Below are 20,870 nucleotides of genomic sequence, written 5' to 3' on the forward strand. Positions count from 1 at the left end.
GTGTCACACCCTGATCTGTGTCATCTGTCTTTGTGCTTGTCTCCACCCCCCTCCAGGTGTCACCCATCTTCCTCATTATTCCTGTGTATTTATACCTGTGTTCTCTGTCTGTTGCCAGTTCATCTTGACAGGGCCTACCAGTATGTTTTCCCATCTCCCTGCTTGCTCAAGTTCTGTTCCCTAGTTTCCCCAGTTCTGACCATTCTGCCTGCCCTGACCCCGAGGCTACCTGCCATTCTGTACCTGCCTGACTCTGACCTGTTTATGAACCTTTGCCTGTCCTCACCCCGAGGCTGCCTGCTGTTCTGTACCTTATTGACTCTGCCCTGGATTACGGACCTCTTTGACCTGTCTTTTGCCTGCCCCCTGTTTTGGGTCAATAAACATCTGTGACTCTAGCTGTCGCATCTGGGTCTTATCCTGAGTTCTGATAGTTTGGACAAATGCCTGGTGGGCTGGTCACTCCTTAGGCCAGTGGGCTGGTCTCTCCTTAGGCCAGTGGGCTGGTCTCTCCTTAGGCCAGTGGGCTGGTCTCTTGGTCCCAGTCTGCCACTGATTTAACACTTGTTGTAGCGGTAATAGTAGCAAATGTACGTACTGCGGCAGTTCGGTCCACCTCACAGCGACTGCTTAGGATGAAACAAGCCTCGGCATTGTCCAGTCTGGAAAAGAAGGACAGCCATTCAATACCAAGTGGTAACATCTCAATACTCTACAGTGGCTTCCTCTCATCTCCTCTCCAACCCACACTCATCTTAAACATAGGAGAGGTGAAAGGAAAGCAATATGGTGGATGCCTATTGCCTATTCACTATTGTTTTTTACCAGTCCAGCTCTTCCACATCAGTGCAGTTGAAGGAAAGGAGACCAAAGATCCAATATTTTAGCGGAATGAGACACAGCCCTTAGTGTTGGTGACTCACTTGGCCCGTATGAGGTCCTGGTCTTTGAGGGCTGACCCTTGGAGGTAGATGACACGCTGGGACCACAGGGGGATCTGGAGGACCCGACGAACCTGGGGGTCCATCTCTGTCGGGCACAGGATGATGACGTAGTAGTCCTGAATGGGGAGGAACACCGAGGAACAGCCTGGGTCGTGTTCATTCGACACCAAATAGACGAAAACGGACTTAAACAGGGAGGGACTACCTGGACTTGTCCAATAAGTAATGCACATTTCAGTTGCCAAGTGTTTTAAAACCTTTCCTATTACGTGCATGAATGAACAAGACCCAAGCATACATGCACGCACACACAAACTCAATCACCCACCCACGCGCATGCATGCACACACATACAAATACACACACACACACACACACACCTGCAGCCCGGGGTGGGCGTAGAACTCATTGAGGAAGTCCATCAGGAGGTCTATCTTGAGGGAGCTGACACACAGCACCACATGTTTCTCCGTCTGGGCCCGGTGACGGCTGTAGTTCCCCCCCGACTTCTGTCTCTCCATCCACAGGTAGGCCAGCTGCTCAAACTGACCAATAGTGCCCAGCACAGGCACACCTTACTAATACTGCTCATGTTGTGTAAAACAAATGCTCAAATCAACCAAATAGGCTAAATGCATGGCTAAATGCATACAGTTCACCCAATCTGACACATTTCGTAATATAGATTCAAGCGTTTATCTTTTATCGCTGTGTTCTTCCATCCTGGTCCTATTGAGCTATTATTTTCTCCAGCCCAGTACCAACACGCCTGATTCATACAGTCAACTAATCATCAAGTCCGGTGTGTTATTACAGCTAGACGGTACAAAAGCCTGCATACCCTTCGGGTCTCCAAGACTAGTATTAGAAAAAAGCTGCTTCAACAGAACATTGAAATTGTGTCCATAAAAAAAGGCCACAGTAAATTGCCTGTTTTTGTCTTCATTTTATGGCAATATGTTTACAGGGAGATTGGCAGAACAGCAGCAGTAGGGATACTTTTGGCCTACCAATGCCTCTACAATGCATCGAGCATGATTATGCACCGTCTAGTTCAGCTGACTCCCTACTCGCATGTGTTCTATCGATTTGGCATTTCCTAGATGTCCAAACATTAGCCCAATTGATTTCCCTTTAGCAAACAGTGTGGTCATTTTGTGTGTGTCTGTCTGTCTGTCTGTCTGTGCGGTGCAATGTGTATGTGTGTGTTTTAGGCCAACTCTCTCACCTGAATGGGCAGCACCACAAGGGCCACTGAGATCATGATGATCACCAGCAGTTTGGAGGGCCACACGTTGGGCGTGACGTCGCCGTAACCCACTGTGGAGAACGTGACAACACAGAAGTACCAGGAGTCGAACAACGTCAGGTTCTTGCCCGCCCGCTCCAGGTGCTGGATTCCACAGATACTACCAGGGATACAGGAAGCAGTAACACAGAGGTTGTGAAGGGAGTGGTGTCATTGCATCATTTGGGGACAGTTTACCAGACACAGATTAAACCAAGTCTTTGATTTTTAAGGATTTTCATTTGAGGTTCTACATTGAGTTTGTGTTTTAGTCTAGGACTAGACTTAGTCTGTGTTGGGGAAATTGGCCCTTGGTGTCTACACTGAAACATATGAAGTAGGGCCAAGACTTTTTCCAGACCACATGACCAAACCAGGAAAAACACTGTGTCCTTTAACCTTTAACTAAGGTAGACGGTCAAGAAAAACGATGTGTACTGCACATAGGGACCGTTTTCTGGACAGTTGTTACTGAATGTTACTCCTTGACTAAAAAGCTCTTTCAACTGAAATTCTCAGTTAGCTTTTTGGACCGGGACTAAACTTAATCTGTCTTTGGGAAACCGGCCTATAAGGTTTTAGCCGAGAAGAAACATCAACCTACAAGACTTTCAACTGAACTCCCCAAAGCCAGGCATATATCCTGAAATCTCTTTGTAACATATATCGCTCATCGATATATTTTTATATGTACATATTCTTATTCCATCCATTTACTAGATTGGTGTGTATTAGGGAGTTGTTGTGGAATTGTTAAGATTACTTGTTAGATATTACTGCACTGTTGGAACTAGAAGCACAAGCATTTCGCTACACTCGCATTAACATCTGCTAACCATGTGTATGTGACCAAATGAAAGTGATTTGTTTAGATTTTTTTTTTTATTGTTAATGATGATTGATATACTGTTTGCCCTCAAATATATCTGAGGATGTATTTATTAACAAAAATGCTTTGCATATTATGGAAACTTATTTTTTTCATTTCTTGAATGAATACATAGTATCCATCCCATCAGTTTTTTGTTGTTGAATGTTGTGGTCAGTCATGTATTGACATTGGAAGTAGCTTAACCTGTGATCCCACTGGTCCAATACATCGATTAGTAAAACTTGGCCAACTGAAAGAGTGTTCTAGTCTTATTTTTTAGAGGAACGTTTACATGGAGCAATGTCGTCATTCCAGTAAACCTAAATTTACCAGCCGGGACAAACAGACCTTAAGAGGAATATTCTGTCTACACAGACATAAGTGTGTCTCAACATGATTTCATTTAATATCAATTTTTACATATTGTTTTTGCATCGTATACATCTTAATATCATCTATAAGGTATATGTTGTTTTGAGAACTGATAACTGACAGACTACCAGATAAGGGTGTGTACGCACGTGTGTGTGTGACCATCATCATGAGTATCACTTTATGACCATACAGGGACAGAGAAAAAAACACTACGTTCGCACACGCACACACGTACGCGCACACACACACATACATTATGGGCAGGGCGGCAAAAGGCAGAACTGAGATCACTTAGCGGCCATTACCCCAAGGCCATTACCTACTCATTCCAGGGATTTTCTTTATTTTACTATTTTCTACATTGTAAAATAATAGTGAAGACATCAAAACTATGAAATAACACATATGGAATCTTATAGTAACCTAAAAAGTGTTTAACAAATCAACATATATTTTTTGATTCTTCAAAGTAGCCACCCTTTGCCTTGATGACAACTTTGCACACTCTTGGCATTCTCTCAACCAGCTTCACCTGGAATGCTTTTCCAATAGTCTTGAAGAAGTTCCCAAGTATGCTGAGCACTTGTTGGCTGCTTTTCCTTCACTCTGCGGTCCAACTCATCCCAAACCATCTCAATTAGGTTGAGTTCGAGTGATTATGGAGGCCAGGTCATCTGATTCAGCACTCCATCACTCTCCTTGGTGAACTAGCCCTTACACAGCCTGGAGGTGATAGTCCCACTAAGCACAAACCAGATGGGATGGCATACCACTGCAGAATGCTGTGGTAGCCATGCTGGTTAAGTGTGCCTTGAATTCTAAATAAATCAGCGACAGTGTCCCCAGTAAAGCACCCCCACACCATCACACCACCTCCTCCATGCTTCACGGTGGGAACCACACATGCGGAGAACATCCGTTCACCTACTCTGCGTCTTACAAAGACAAAGTGCTTGGAACTAAACATCTAAAATTTGGACTCATCAGACCAAAGGACAGATTTCCACCGGTCTAATGTCCTTTGCTTATGTTTCTTAGCCCAAGCAAGTCTCTTATTATTGGTGTCCTTTAGTTGTGGTTTCTTTGCAGCAATTCAACCATGAAGGCCTGATTCACAGTCTCCTTTGAACAGTTGATGTTGAAATGTGTCTGTTACTTGAACTCTGTGATGTATTTATTTGGGCTGCAACCTGAGGTGCAGTTAAATATAGGTTTAAAAAAAAGTTAATTAGAGTTAACTAGGCAAGTCAGTTAAGAACAGTTATTTACAATGACAGCCTAGGAACAGTGGGTTAACTGCCTTGTTCAGGGGCAGAACGACAGATATTTATTTACCTTGTCACCTCGGGGATTCAATCCATCAACCTTTCGGTTACTGGCCCAGCGCTCTAACCACTAGGCTACCTGTCTCCCCTTATCCTCTGCAGCAGAGGTAACTCTTGGTCTTCCTTTCCTGTGGCGGTCCTCATGAGAGCCAGATTCAACATAGCCCTTGATGGTTTTTGCGACGGCACTTGATGAAACTTGACATTTTCCGAATTGACTGAACTTAACGTCTTAAAGTAATGATGGACTGTCGTTTCTCTTTGATTATTTGAGCTGATCTTGCATTAATATGGACTTTACCAAATAGCGCTATCATCTGTATACTACCCCTACCATGTCACAACATAACTGATTTCTTCAAACGCATTAGAAATGAAAGAAATTCCTCAAATTAACTTTAACATGGCACACCTGTTAATTGAAATGCATTCCAGGTGACTACCTCATGATGCTGATTGAGAGAACGCCATGAGTGTGAAAAGCTGTCATCAAGGCAAAGCGTGGCTCCTTTGAAGAATCTCAAATATAACATATATTTTGATTTGTTTAACACTTTTTTGGTTACTACATGATATCATAGATGTTATTTCATCATTTTGATCCCTTCACTATTATTCTACAATGTAGAAAATAGAAAAAATAAAGAAAAACCATTCAATGAGTAGGTGTCCAAACTTTTGACAGGTACTGTATATTTAATAGATTTGAAATACATTCCAAAATATGTTATAGAATGTATTTAAAGCACACAGTGCATTCGGAAAGTATTTATACCCCTTGACTTTTTCCATGTTGTTACGTTACAGACTTATATTAAAATTGATAATACATTTTTTTACTCATCAAACTACACATAATACCCCATATTGACAAAGTGAAAACAGGGTTTTAGACATTTTTGCAAAGGTATTACAAATAAAAAACACATACCTTATTTACATAACTATTCAGACGCTTTGCTTTGCTCGAAATTGAGCCAGGTGAATCCTGTTTCCATTGATCATCCTTGAGATGTTTCTACAACCTGATTAGAGTCCACCTGTGGTAAATTCAATTGATTGAACATGATTTGGAAAGGCACAGACCTGTTTATATAAGGTCCCACAGTTGACAGTTGTGGTAGGAACAGTACGTACAGTTGAAGTCGGAAGTTTACGTACACCTTAGCCAAATACATTTAAACTCAGTTTTTCACAATTCCTGACATTTAATCCTAATGCAAAGTCCCTGTCTTAGGTCAGTTAGGATCCCCACTTTATTTTAAGAATGTGAAATGTCAGAATAATAGTAGAGAGAATGATTTATTTCAGCTTTTATTTCTTTCATCAGAATTCCCTGTGGGTGAGAAGTTTACATACACTCAATTAGTATTTGGAAGCATTGCCTTTAAATTGTTTAACTTTAACATCCCTACAGACTGCGGAGGCTCTGTTTACACACGTTTTCCGGCACGGGGTGCCTGAGAATATAGTTTCTGATCGGGGTCCCCAGTTCACGTCGAGGGTCTGGAGGGCGTTCATGGAACGTCTGGGGGTCTCGGTCAGCCTTACCTCAGGTTTTCACCCCAAGAGTAATGGGCAGGTGGAGAGAGTTAACCAGGATGTGGTTAGGTTTCTGAGGTCTTACTGCCAGGACCGGCCAGGGGAGTGGGCAGCGTTCGTGCCCTGGGCAGAGATGGCCGAGAACTCGCTCCGCCACTCCTCCACTAACCTCTCTCCCTTCCAGTGTGTATTTGGGTATCAGCCGGTTCTGGCTCCTTGGCCTCAGAGTCAGACCGAGGCTCCTGTGGTGGACGACTGGTTCCGGCGCGCGGAGGAAACATGGGACGCCACCCATGTCCATCTTCAGCGCGCAGTGCTGCGCCAGAAAGTTGGCGCAGACCGTCATTGCAGTGAGGGGCCGGGTCTGGCTCTCGACCCGAAACCTGCACCTCCGCCTGCCCTGTTGGAAGCTGGGTCCGCGGTTTGTGGGGCAATAAACCCCTTGTTCCATGTGTCTCTCCTCAGGCCGGTGGTGGCTGGCCCGCTCCAGGAGTCTGAGGTGCGGGAGGTTCCTCCGCCCCCTCTGAACACCGAGGGGTCCCCGGCGTACTCCGTTCGTTCCATACTGGAACATTCTGCCCACATTTAAGATTGAGGTCAGGGCTTTGTGAAGGCCACTCCAATACCTTGACTTTTTAAGCCATTTTGCCACAACTTTTGAAGTATGCTTGGGGTCATTGTTCATTTGCAAGACCCATTTGCGACCAAGCTTTAACTTCCTGACTGATGTCTTGCTTCAATATATCCACATAATTTGACCTCCTCATGATGCCATCTATTTTGTGAAGTCCTCCTGCAGCAAACCACCCCAACAACATGATGCTGCCACCCCCTTGCTTCACAGCTGGGATGGTGTTCTCCGGCTTGCAAGTCTCCCACTTCTTCCTCCAAACATAACAATGGTCATTATGGCCAAACAGTTATATTTCTGTTTCATCAGATCAGAGGACATTTCTACAGTTGCAAACTGTAGTCTGGCTTTTTTATGGCGGTTTTGGAGCAGTGGCTTCTTCCTTGCTGAGCGGCCTTTCAGGTTATTTCGATATAGGACTCGTTTTTACTGTGGATATAGATACTTTTGTACCTGTACCAGCATCTTCACAAGGGCCTTTGCTGTTGTTCTGGGATTGATTTGCACTTTTCACACCAAAGTACGTTCATCTCTCAGAGACAGAACGCATCTCCTTTCTGAGCGGTATGACAGCTGCGTGGTCCCATGGTGTTTATACTTGTGTACAATTGTTTGTACAGATGAACGTGGTGCCTTCAGGCATTTGGAAATTGCTCCCAAGGATGAACCAGACTAGTGGAGGTCTACAATTTTTTTTTCTGAGGTCTTGGTTGATTTCTTTTGATTTTCCCATGATGTGAAGCAAAGAATCACTGAGTTTGAAGGTAGGCCTTGAAATCCATCCACAGGTAAACCTCCAATTGACTAACATTATGTCAATTAGCCTATTAGAAGCTTCTAAAGCCATGACATCATTTTCTGGAATTTTCCAAGCTGTTTAAAGGCACAGTCAACTTAATGTATGTAAACTTCTGACCCACTTGAATTGTGGTACAGTGAATTGTAAGTGAAATAATCTGTCTGTAAACAATTGTTGGAAAATTACTTGTGTCATGCACAAAGTAGATGTCCTAACCGACTTGCCAAAACTATAGTTTGTTAACAAAAAATGTGTGGAGTGGTTGAAAAACAAGTTTTAATGACTCCAACCTAAGTGTATGTAAACTTCCGACTTCAACTGTATTTAACTGATCCATTTGATATTAATGGTTAACAATTCATATTTAACTAATAGTAAGAGATTTCTGTCCTACTAGTGTCTGTGTTTTCATGGGCTCCACTCTCGTTCCCTGCAGCTAATTTTGGCGTACAGTATGGTCACTGGAGATGACTTGAGATTACAAATGAGTTAAAGACTGCATCGCATAGACAAGAATGTGTTTTACTAGAGAAAGCTTAGGAGTAGAACAATCCCTCGTTGTCTCAAAATCATCCTTGCATCTGGGAAACTAAGCGAGGGTGGGGTTAAGACAACAACCCACGTGCAGATAATGACAGGATGAACCCAGAGTGGCTTATGATGCCACTTGGTCTGCAAGAGGCGGGTTGAACCAACCATGATTGAGCATTGGTAGTGTCCGCTATATATAGTACTCTGCATTTGTGTAAAGATTAGGTTAGTCTGTCCAACACTCAAGGGTGTGGGGAGGACCAGACTCATTATTGCAATAATTAATCACTATTAAATAAAGATGGTTGTTTGAAGAAAGTCTCTCTCAGTACTGAATTTCCATGACACAGTGCATGGACTCAAGGACATTCAAAGACTTATCCTGAAGCCACTCCAGCATTGTCTTGGCTGTGTTCTTAGGGTCATTGTCCTGTTGGACTTTTTGCATTTAAGAATGATGGAGGCCACTGTGTTCTTGGGGACCTTCAATGCAGCAGACATTTGTTGGTACCTTTCCCCAGATCTGTTCCTCGACACAATCCTGTCTCAGAGATTCAAGGACAATTCCTTCGACCTCATGGCTTCGTTTTTTTGCTCTGACATGCACTGTCAACTGTGGGACCTTATATAGACAGGTGTGTGCCTTTCCAAATCATGTCCAATCAGTTGAATTTACCACAGGTGGACTCCGATCAAGTTGTAGAAACATCTCAAGGATGAGCAATGGAAACAGAATGCACTTGAGCTCAATTTCGAGTCTCATAGCAAAGGGTCTGAATACTTATGTAAATAAGGTATTTCTGTTTATTTTTAATAAATGTGCAAAAATGTCTGAACCTGTTTTCACTTCACTCATTGTGGGGTATTGTGTATAGATTGCTGAGGAATTGTTTTTTATTGAATCTATTTTAGAATAAGGCTGTAATGTAACAAAATGTGGAAAAAGTCAAGGGGTCTGAAAACTTTCCGAAGGTACTGTAAATACAAAATGCAAGCAGAAATAAAAACACGTCCATCATAAACAGACACATTCATGACTAATAAAGCCCTCAGAATACGTTTTAAGGCATTACATGCATTTGACCAAAGATGCAAATGTGCTACATATGACAGTTTTTTTCATATGGGATGACATTGGAAAGATCAAATCATAGTGACAGATTCACACATTGTATAAGATTACTTCCCAAGCAAAGTCCAATTAGTTTGACATCTCAACTTTAGGTTGTAGCTCAGCTTCTGAATGCCATAGAGACAAACCAAAGATATTCCCATGTGCATCAGAGTCGAGTCGTCCTCGGGCATTTTACCACTTGTTTCTAGCCTAAAGCATAGCAGATGAGTGTTTTAGGTATAAACATTTGCAAATTGTAAAAAATATATATATATTTTTTTTTATCCCTCAAATCAAGGAAGGTCCCACGCTCCTACACAAAATGTTGCCCCTAGATTGGGGACCCCTACCTTAGATAACATAGCTAATCACTGTCCTTCCATTTCACTTCCATCTGGTCATTCGACTAACTGTCTACTGACTAGCTGTCTATTGACCAATAACAAACCAATTCAGTATTGTGACATTCTATTACCATCACAAAAAGCAACGGCAACATCGTGCTAGCATTATACCTTAAAAACAAGGCACACTAACTCAGTCAACGTTTTTAAACGTAATTTCAGCAAACTTACGCTGAACCAATGTGGATAGACATTGAATTGACATCTGTGCCCAGTGGAATATTTAATGTTCTAGGCAATGTGAATAAACACAGTGAAATACTGTCTGTTGAGTGCAGGGTTGGTTCTTTGGAATATGTGCCTTCAACTTTCCTAAAAAATACATTTTCCAGGATCTAGTAGTAATTGCTGCCACTACCTTGCTTTTGTGGCATCGCACACATTACATTAATGGTCTTGTGGCAGTCAACAGGAAGCCAGATATTGAGGGAATTGTTCCGAGGTAATTGACCTTGTAATGCCATTTACACAGAGTGCACTGGAGAAAATAGGTCCCAGAGCTGTACACTTGGTAACCCAGAAATATGATGTCAGACGTGGTGCATTAGTGGCAAATGACTGTAAGTGCCTGAAGCTCTGAGGTGGAAAACCACAGATAATGGCCAGCAATTCAATCTGGGCTGACCCCGTAAGATCCTATTGGATGTGGGAGAGGGAGAGATGGTCCAAAGCAGGGTGCTTTGCCTCCTCCATCCACTTATTGAGTTAGCAATTTAGCATGTCCTCTCAGTCTAAGTGCCAACATCTTTTTGTTGTTGTTGTTTATCGTCGTTTCTGAAACGAATTGTTTGCTTAATTTAAAATTGGTTTTCGAAGTGCCCATGTTTGGGTTGCAGACTGCAATCTACCAGTGCACACACATTCACGCACGCACCCACACACTCACCAAGTGAATATGAGGCAGAAGAGGGTGGAGATGAGGATGAGCACCTGGTTGAAGATGGCAGACTGTGTTCGCTGTATGGCACGATGCAGGTCATTCTAGGGGGGAGAGGTTACGGATAGTTGGTAAACCTCTTACCTCTATTTTTGTAAAGGATGTTTTTTAATGTTTCATTGCTGAATAAGGTAGGCACACATAGTTGAGATGGGGAGACAGAACAGAGGGATAGAGCAGTGGCAGGACCAGGGATCGAACCACTGCCTCCAGATGTAATGTGTGGTCCAGAGGCAGCAGCACTATCGCGACATGCTGATTCAGCCGTATCGGAGTTGAGGCAGGTTAACACTCACAATCATATTCTCCAAGGCATGCTTGGCCAACCAGCAGTTCAGGAACACTGGGATGAAAAGGTTCCGCAGAGGGAGCCACATGACCTGAAAGAGCACAGAGATTGTTGTAGGCTATCCCATCTATAGAAGCCCAAAACATTCCTGACAATGTTGCCAGATACAAAGAGATAGGTTATCACAATGTTTCAGCAATGTAGTTGTGTTACCTGGGAAGACTCTGGTCATGATACTCTCTGAGACTAAATATACTACTAGGAGTTTGTAGGTACGTACAGTATATGATGTAACTTAAAACATCTTAAAATCCCAGTTAAAACCACATACAATGTATAATTCAGCCGTGTTCCTCATTAGCTGTGACTATGGGATGAGACCATAATAGCCCTGCCATAGCATTGTGTTTTGCTAGAGTCCAGGGCCCATATTCACGTCTCAGAGTGGGAGTGCTGATCTAGGATCAGGTCACCCCCCTCTTAATTATTATTTAAATGGAAAATCTGATCCTAGGCCCTGTTAGAGTGTGTTAACTCTTACGGTGAGCAGGAAAGGCACTGTGTTCACCATCTCCAGGATAAACGTCAACCGAATGATCTGCTCCCAAATGTTGCCCTGAGGACAAAGTAGAGAGCAGTCATGTTTCTTCTTTCTTTGTATCTCTTTTAGCCCTTTTGGGGGTTTATCCGCTGCTTCCTTTTGGGGCCTAATGGTTAGAGTGTTGGGCCAGTAACCAAAAGGTTGCCAGATCGAATCCCCGAGCTGACAAGGTAAAAATCTGTCATTCTGCCCCTGAACAAGGCACTGTTCCCCAGTAGGCTGTCATTGTAAATAAGAATTTGTTCTTAAAACTGACTTGCCTAGTTAAATAAAGGTTACATTTTTTTTTTTTAATCACAGTAATCTGTTTCACAATCTATTGACTTTGTATATAGATATACATATTGACATGACTGTAGAGTGGACATTACAATGAATGTTTCCTTAGACTGAGTGACACCCTATGGAGTGGGATGGTACTTACCTTGTAACTCAGGTAAGTCAATAGAACAGTTTCAAAAAGACAGATAACTGCCACAGACACCTGTTGAAGAAATAGAAGACTCTTTGTTTTCATCGAGGCTCATAAAAAAATTACTGAGAAGCAGGTTGACTGAGAAAATAAACGACAAACAGCAGTAACCGCATAGTGCCCATGTATACAGTAGTTAGCAAACAACTACAATTGGATAAATTATGAAGGAAATTTGTTGGCAGAAATTTCACCTGTAACGGCCATATTAGAAGACTTCGTTCGACCCACATTATGGGAGACCTGGCGGGGGAAAAAGCTGTGTGTTAGTTTACACCTGGAGATTGAGATGAAAGAGAGAGATTTGAATCATGTCCAGAGAATAACTAGCCATCAGTGGTGTGTAGAGAATAACTCATTGGTTGTGCTTGATGTTGGATTAAAGAGTCCCTGAAAACAATATATTGTCCAGGAGTTTTCCCAAACTTAGACTAAGTAGGACAATGTTTCTGTTCAGGATGGTACCCTAGTATGAGAGTGGATTTAGGGACACTGGTGTAGGACAATGTTGAGACATGAAACCACTACAAACATCTGACAAGACGAACAGCTTAAAGCAGTGGATGGCTGTCCTATTGCTTGCAGTCATCGTGGTGTGTTCTAGCAACCACCTGTTTGTGCCAATTCAACATGTAGAATTGTTGGGAAAATGGCGGCCGATATTTTGGTCAGAACCACGTTGTTCTGCTATGTTTCCTCTCTAAGTGAGTGTGTGTCTCGATGCATTGTTACCGGGTAATATTGATATTATTAGGTCTGGATATGCTTCTGTTTTATTTAACACTATTAGATAAGAGTAGAGAGAGTAAACACTCACCAGTCAATCTTTAAAAAGATGTATGTTTGATTGGGGCACCCCCAGCTGTAGAGAAAAAATGTCAAAATATTTAACATGCACCTTGTACAATAATATTGAAGAAAATGAAATTCTACAGTCATTTCAAAACAAGGACAACGGCAAGGAAACTGACTGTATTGCTATTTTGATACATGAGACTTATTTGATCTAATAGAAGTTTCTTAATGCTTTGGTTGTTACGAGTGTACTGATATACAGTGCACTTGGAAAGTATTCAGACCCCTTCCCCTTTCCCACGTTTTGTTACGTACACAACCTTGTTGTAAAATTGATTCAATTCTATTTTTTCTTAATCAATCTACACACAAAACCCAATAATGACAAAGTGAAAACAGGTTTTTAGACATTTTTACAAATGTATGAAAAAAATGTAACTGAAACACATTTTTGTCGTAGTCCCAGACATGAATCACAAAAATGTGTTTCAGTTTTTTACATTTTTACTGCTGTTTTGACTGGAGTTGTGAAACACTGAGCTAGTGTCTAGAAATAATGATAGACAGTGAATTGAATGATTCCGTACATGTTCAGTGCATTCACTTCCTCTGTTTCCAGGCATAGAAATGAAAGTATTAAAATCATTGTCGTTAGCTAGGTTTCCCTACAATTGGCGACAGATTTTCATGTGAATATTAATCAAATCTGCATAAAACAATACGGACATTTCCCCACCAGAAATGCGTTTCCATCAAACTGACTTATTGCGGATAAAAGGCTGTGCATGATGACATAGTGCACATAAAAATAACTGTGGTTAAATTCCCATGTACCGAGTAAAAAGTGCAAGTTAAATGGGTTTCCATAGAATCTTCAACTCTACTGATCCCATTGGGCACAAACTGGTTGAATCAACATTGGTTCAACATCATTTGTCAACATATTGTGGCATGGAATCTAAGTGGAGAATACATTGGATTTGAAAAAAGTAATCAATGTAAACTGTTGTTTTGATGGTGACATTTCAGCCACAGGATGACATCATCATTATAACCAAATTTCAACATAGACAAACCTTGTATGAAATATGTCAAGTTTGTACCTTTAAAACAATGTCAGATCTTCAACATTATATCCACTATCAGAAAGAAAAAAAATACACCGGACAGAACGTCCTACTGGAGAGTTGATCTATCTACACCTACCATTTGGTCTCCTATCCAGGATTTTAACCAAGTTCAGCCCTTCTTAGCTATGTAAGATATTTGTCACTGACTATTACCGATGAGCTACTGTGAGAATGATTGTTGAGAGATCGCCATGTAAAAACTAAATAGATTCCCTGTTGCTATTGAAATCATTCCGAAGGGTAGATTTAAGAACAAATGAAATGTAACCATACTTTATCCCTCATAAATCAATGATGCTATTTAGGCCTATATAGTCATCAACGGCTATTGTTTAATTTCATCCCAGAATTCATCAGAAAATATACAATACAATTGGCCTTGCGTTTCCAACATGAATCCAGCATATCAATTATTAATTTGTAGAAAAAATTGAATTAAAGCCAAGTCAGTGGCACAGATGTAACTATCCAAGCAGAATATAAATCCCCTTTAAATGTTTATATTTGGTTGCATTGACAGCTAAACACAATTCAATATCTCTTTTGAAATACAATGCATAGCCTATTAACTTGGCAACAAGTTAACAAATTATATGCTGAATTCACCACTTTAAAGAATGGGATTATGCCAGTGGCTCAGATGGAACTATTCAAGCTGTGGATACAACACCTTTAAATGTGGATATTTGGTTGCATTGCGTTGCCAACCGAACACAATTCAGTATGACCTCTGTAATACAGCAAATAGCCTAAAGTTAAGGTTATCTTACAAACTAATGTAACATTTACCCTTAAAAATGTTTAACACATACATGGCCACATTGAGGTTACTGTAACTATTAATTGTTTTTATGTAATCATGTTCAAGATAGCATGCATAGGTTGTCACAGGTCTGTGGAGATTTCCACAATTGCTATAATAATCTGAGCAGAACCTCGAACGCCACTGATCACTTGCACCATGTATTTTAATGTAATCTCAACTGCAATCCAGGTCCTTTGGTTCTGCTAGTCGATGATGCACAGTGATAACACATTCAGTTGTATAAATAAACAAAATACCTGACATTGTATTCCTACTGTATTTGTACTTGCGTAATTCATTATACCCACACAAACAGATCCCACCATGTCGAATGAACTAATTCTCTGTCGACATTATAAAGGTGAACCGGCATTTTCTGTTTCCATTAGCCCGATTGCGATTTTTTTTCATGCAACAGGTAATTCATCCGCATGAAATGGCTGGATGGAAACCTGGTTAGTAAGACATTTTCCATGGCATGGAAATAGCTAATAGTCCACATTCTCTACTAATTATCCCTGGTTTCTTCTCTGAGAATTACTATACCTTGAGGGCCATCGTTAGAGGCTGTTGTCAAATTGTAGTCATAAAAATGCAACATTTCTGTGACAATTCAGTGAAGACCAGGTGGTATCTACCTGTACCTACGAGACATTAAATTACTATCCTTACCAGCCATGTCCTTTGGATGGGTCATCTGTCAATACGCGACACATGTATAAGATACAGCTCAGGACCTTTAGGGAGAAGTCAAACACTTGTATTCTCAGGCCTGGGAGACAAAGACAGAGGTTATATGTCATACCAAGGGTCAGTACTTCCTCACCATGTGACCTGACCAGGAACATCTCCGGGCCCCTTTGATACTGGTTCAACAGTTTGCTATTTGTTACCGATGCAACAGGTGTATTTTTACTATGTCTTTAAAACAAAGTACAAAAAATATTTATTAGATGGATAGTAACAGCATAGTGTAGTTCAACTGTGACTACACAGTTAAAAAACATGACTTACTTGATCTTTGGTTTTTGATGAAGAACAGTTTAAGTGTCTCTTTGAAAGTACTTTCATTGGCATAAAATTCAACTTGCACCCTTAAAAAAAAGAGTAATATAATTAGTTTCTATAAATAAAATGAATAATGCCATATTTACTAAGCATTTTCACATGGGTAAGGCTGGATGTTAAGTGCAAGGATTCCACAGGTGCAAACTCTTAAATAATATACAACAATGTTAAACCACATGATTTAAAACACATTTTTTTAAATTGAAGCTAACATGTCAAACAAACTCAACCTACCTGTCATCATTTAGTAAATTCTGGTCCCCGAGGAGTAAGTCCCTGAATTTATACCTCGGGGGAAGACGGGGTACTTCGCTCTCCAAATCAACCATAGTTCTCCTTAGCTGTAGCTACATCAGTTGAAACAAAAGCTCAATCCAGATCTAAAAATTTACACTTTTATAACAATGTTTCAAATCAATTGTTGCACTCAGTCGTGCATCCTTATTCCAAGCTCTCGAAAAGACTGCATCCATCACAAAAATATGGTTTAATTATTTGGAAAACAAGGAAGCAGCTATATAGGCTAATTATTCAAAGTCGTCCCATTGTTGAGCATCCTTGAGTGCATGTCTGCGACTAGACACCCAAGAGCATCATTATGCTCTTGAGACGTTGTGCATGTGTCATCTCACTGCAAGCATCATCCAAAGCGCACATCTCAGTCATTGGAGTCGTCGGTTTATTGGTGATAATGATTAAGCTAATAATGATGATGTGAATATACACTATATATAAAAAAGTATGTGGATATCCCTTCAAAGTAGTAGATTTGGCTATTTCAGCCACACCCATTGCTGACAGGTGTATAAAATTGAGCACACAGCCATGCAATCGCCATAGACAAATATTGGCAGGACAATGGCCTTACTGAAGAGCTCAGTGACTTTCAACGTGGCACCGTCATAGGATACCACTTTTCTGACAAGTGAGTTCGTCAAATTTTGGCCATGCTAGAGCTGCCCGGTCAATTGTAAGGGCTGTTATTGTGAAGTGGAAACGTCCAGGAGCAACAACGGCTCAGCCGCAAAGTTGTAGGCCATACAAACCCACAGGACTGCCAAGTGCTGAAGCGCGTAGCTCGTTACACTCTCCTGTCCTCATCTTGCAAAACTCACTGAGTTCCAAACTGCCTCTGAAAGCAACATCAGCACAAGAACTGTTACACGGCCGAGCAGCCGCTTTTTGTTTCCCACTTTTCCATATTTTGCCCATATTTTTATTTTACCTTTATTTAACCAGGTAGGCTAGTTGAGAACAAGTTCTCATTTACAACTGCGACCTGGCCAAGATAAAGCAAAGCGACACAAACAGAGTTGGAATAAATACACATGGAATAAACAAACATACAGTCAATATATTTTACCTTTATTTAACTAGGCAAGTCATTTAAGAACAAATTCTTATTTTCAATGAGGGACTAGGAAAAGTAGGTTAACTGCCTGTTCAGGGGCAGAACAACAGATTTGTACCTTGTCAGCTCGGTGATTTGAACTAGGAAATTTTCGGTTACTAGTCCAACGCTCTAAACAGTAGGCTACCCTGCCGCCCCAAATAACACAATAGGAAAAAAAGTCCATATACAGTGTGTGCAAATGAGAGAAACTAAGGGAGGTTAGGCAATAAATAGGCCATAGTGGTGACATAATTACAATTTAGCAATTAAACACTGGAGATGATAGTCGTGCAGAAGATGAATGTTCAAGTAGAGATACTGGGGTGCAAAGGAGAAGAAAAAAACAGTATGGGGATGAGGTAGTTGGATGGGCTATTTACAGATGGGCTATTTACAGATGGGCTATGTACAGGCGCAGAGATATGACAGCTGGTGCTTAAGGTTAGTGAGGGAGATATGAGTGTCCAGCTTCAGTGATTTTTGCAATTCGTTCCAGTCATTGGCAGCAGAGAACTGGAAGGAAATGCGGCCAAGAAAAATTAAAAGGCCCTAATGGTAATTTGAAGTATGGTGAACGGAAAGAGCCGATTCAGGCGCTTTATGGCATTCAAGAATTTACAGGAACAAAAATCAGAATGAGGACCTTAATTAGGGAAGCTAAGCAACAGGTACTGTAAGAGGGGGAGTGCGACAGAGCCACCAATATATTTATGTTTTTAGATTCCCTTTACAGTAAGATCAGTTTTATAGTTGCAAGCAAAAGCCTGATGAGACTAAAAGCTTACGTATTACGTTTAAGGGAACTAAATTGCAGGCTACAGCAGCACAGCCCAGAGGATGCCTCAACCGACCGAAACCTATTGGACCAGTTTCTTGGACTTGAAGATGGCACCCTGGGCTAGGCCTTTTAGACCTATGCAGTGGTGGAAAAAGTACCCAATTGTCATACTTGAGTAAAAGTATAGACAACTTAATAGAAAGTCAGTCAAGTAAAAGTCACCCAGTAAAATAGCACTTGAGTAAAAGTCTAAAAGTATTTGGTTTTTTCAGAAGTACCTGTAATTGCTCAAATATAATTATCAAAAGTAGAAGTAAAAATCATTTCAAATTCCTTATATTAAGCAAAGCAGAGACCATTTTCTTGTTTTTAAAATGTACGGACAGCCAGGTGCACTCTCCAACATTTACAAAAGATGCATTTGTGTTTAGTTAGTCCACCAGACCATAGGCAGTAGGGATGACCACATGTTCTCTTGATGAGTCTGAATTTCACAATTTTCCTATCCTGCTAAGCATTCAAAATATAACGAGTACCTTGAGTTTGCCAGGATAAATTTATAGAGTAAAAAGCACAATAATTTCTTTAGGAATGTATTGAATTAAAAATGGTCAAATATAAATAGTAAAGTACTGTCACGTTGTATAAATGGTTGGAGACAGGCGCAGGAAAACGTAATAGAGGTTTTAATACTCAAACTACACAACACGCCATGAAAGGCACGGGGACGAAGCCCAAAACAAACACGTATACAAAACACACAGGGATGTAACCCAAAACAAAAGAGTGAGATTAAATCTCTAATAATTGCACAGGATGAGACCCGTAATAACAATTGCACAAATGTATTTATAAAGCCCTTTTTACGTCAGCGGATGTCAAAGTGCTGTACAGAAACCCAGATCTAAAACGCCAAACAGCAAGCAATGCAGATGTAGAAGCACAGTGGCTAGGAAAAACTACCTAGAAAGGCCAGAACTTAGGAAGAAACCTAGAGAGGAACCAGGCTCTAAGGGGTGGCCAGTCAAGTACAGACACCCCAAAAATGACTTAAGTAGTACATGAATGTTTATCCTCAGATAACAGCATCGTTTGCTTTTGCCGAAAAGCCTTTTTGAAATTGACATGTTGGCTGGATTCACAACAAGTGTAGCTTTAATTTGCTATCTTGCATGTGTGATTTAATTAAAGTTAGATTTTTATAGTAATTTAGTAATTTATTTGAATTTGGCGCTCTGCATTTTCCCTGGCTTTTGGCCAGGTGGGACGCTATGACCAAAAGGCAAAAGGCCTCCTGCGGGGACTGGGGCTGGGATAAAAAATGTAATAAAAATTTAAAATTTAAAAAAAATATATATACACAGTTGAAGTCGGAAGTTTACATACACTTAGGTTGGAGTAATTAAAACTCATTTTTCAACCACTCCACAAATGTCTTGTTAACAAACTATAGTTATGGCAAGTTGGTTAGGACATCTACTTTCTGCATGACACAAGTCATTTTTGCAACAATTGTTTACAAACAGATTATTTCACACTCAAATCAAATTTTATTTGTCACATACACATGGTTAGCAGATGTTAATGCAAGTGTAGCAAAATGCTTGTGCTTCTAGTTCCGACAATGCAGTAATAACCAACAAGTAATCTAGCTAACAATTCCACAACTACTACCTTATAGACACAAGTGTAAGGGGATAAAGAATATGTACATAAAGATATATGAATGAGTGATGGTACAGAGCGGCATAGGCAAGATACAGTAGACGGTATTGAGTGCAGTATATACATATGAGATGAGTATGTAAACAAAGTGGCATAGTTAAAGTGGCTAGTGATACATGTATTAGATAAAGATGCAGTAGATGATATAGAGTACAGAATATACATATACATATGAGATGAATAATGTAGGGTATGTAAACATTATATTAGGTAGCATTGTTTAAAGTGGCTAGTGATATATTTTACATAATTTCCCATCAATTCCCATTATTAAAGTGGCTGGAGTTGAGTCAGTGTGTTGGCAGCAGCCACTCAATATTAGTGGTGGCTGTTTAACAGTCTGATGGCCTTGAGATAGAAGCTGTTTTTCAGTCTCTCGGTCCCAGCTTTGATGCACCTGTACTGATCTCGCCTTCTGGATGATAGCGGGGTGAACAGGCAGTGGCTCGGGTGGTTGTTGTCCTTGATGATCTTTATGGCCTTCCTGTGACATCGGGTGGTGTAGGTGTCCTGGAGGGCAGGTAGTTTACCCCCGGTGATGCGTTGTGCAGACCTCACTACCCTCTGGAGAGCCTTACGGTTGTGGGCGGAGCAGTTGCCGTACCAGGCGGTGATACAGCCCGACAGGATGCTCTCGATGGTGCATCTGTAGAAGTTTGTGAGTGCTTTTGGTGACAAGCCGAATTTCTTCAGCCTCCTGAGGTTGAAGAGGCGCTGCTGCGCCTTCTTCACGATGCTGTCTGTGTGGGTGGACCAATTCAGTTTGTCTGTGATGTGTACGCCGAGGAACTTAAAACTTACTACCCTCTCCACTACTGTTCCATCGATGTGGATAGGGGGGTGTTCCCTCTGCTGTTTCCTGAAGTACACAATCATCTCCTTAGTTTTGTTGACGTTGAGTGTGAGGTTATTTTCCTGACACCACACTCCGAGGGCCCTCACCTCCTCCCTGTAGGCCGTCTCGTCGTTGTTGGTAATCAAGCCTACCACTGTTGTGTCGTCCGCAAACTTGATGATTGAGTTGGAGGCGTGCGTGGCCATCATTCACTGTAT

General features: G+C 41.1%; 1 protein-coding gene across 1 annotated transcript in view; it reads right to left on the reverse strand.

The window, feature by feature from the left end:
* LOC110530042 (potassium channel subfamily T member 2) overlaps nt 1-16,773 on the reverse strand; it is a 62,550-nt gene extending 45,777 nt beyond the window's left edge. Inside the window, exons 1-13 of the mRNA XM_090181880.1 lie at nt 16,156-16,773; nt 15,868-15,947; nt 15,526-15,625; nt 12,941-12,985; nt 12,318-12,366; nt 12,076-12,135; nt 11,592-11,666; nt 11,058-11,141; nt 10,711-10,805; nt 2,173-2,353; nt 1,325-1,489; nt 924-1,060; nt 599-662 (exon numbers count right to left, since the gene is read on the reverse strand). Coding sequence (XP_090038006.1) covers nt 599-662; nt 924-1,060; nt 1,325-1,489; nt 2,173-2,353; nt 10,711-10,805; nt 11,058-11,141; nt 11,592-11,666; nt 12,076-12,135; nt 12,318-12,366; nt 12,941-12,985; nt 15,526-15,625; nt 15,868-15,947; nt 16,156-16,250 — 1,230 coding nt within the window. The 5' untranslated portion in view covers nt 16,251-16,773. The remainder of the gene's footprint in view (nt 1-598; nt 663-923; nt 1,061-1,324; nt 1,490-2,172; nt 2,354-10,710; nt 10,806-11,057; nt 11,142-11,591; nt 11,667-12,075; nt 12,136-12,317; nt 12,367-12,940; nt 12,986-15,525; nt 15,626-15,867; nt 15,948-16,155) is intronic.
* Nucleotides 16,774-20,870: the final 4,097 nt, after the last annotated feature.

This window comes from Oncorhynchus mykiss, chromosome 8, assembly GCF_057628025.1.
Source record: "Oncorhynchus mykiss isolate SJ-2025 chromosome 8, ASM5762802v1, whole genome shotgun sequence".
Lineage (NCBI taxonomy): Eukaryota > Metazoa > Chordata > Actinopteri > Salmoniformes > Salmonidae > Oncorhynchus > Oncorhynchus mykiss.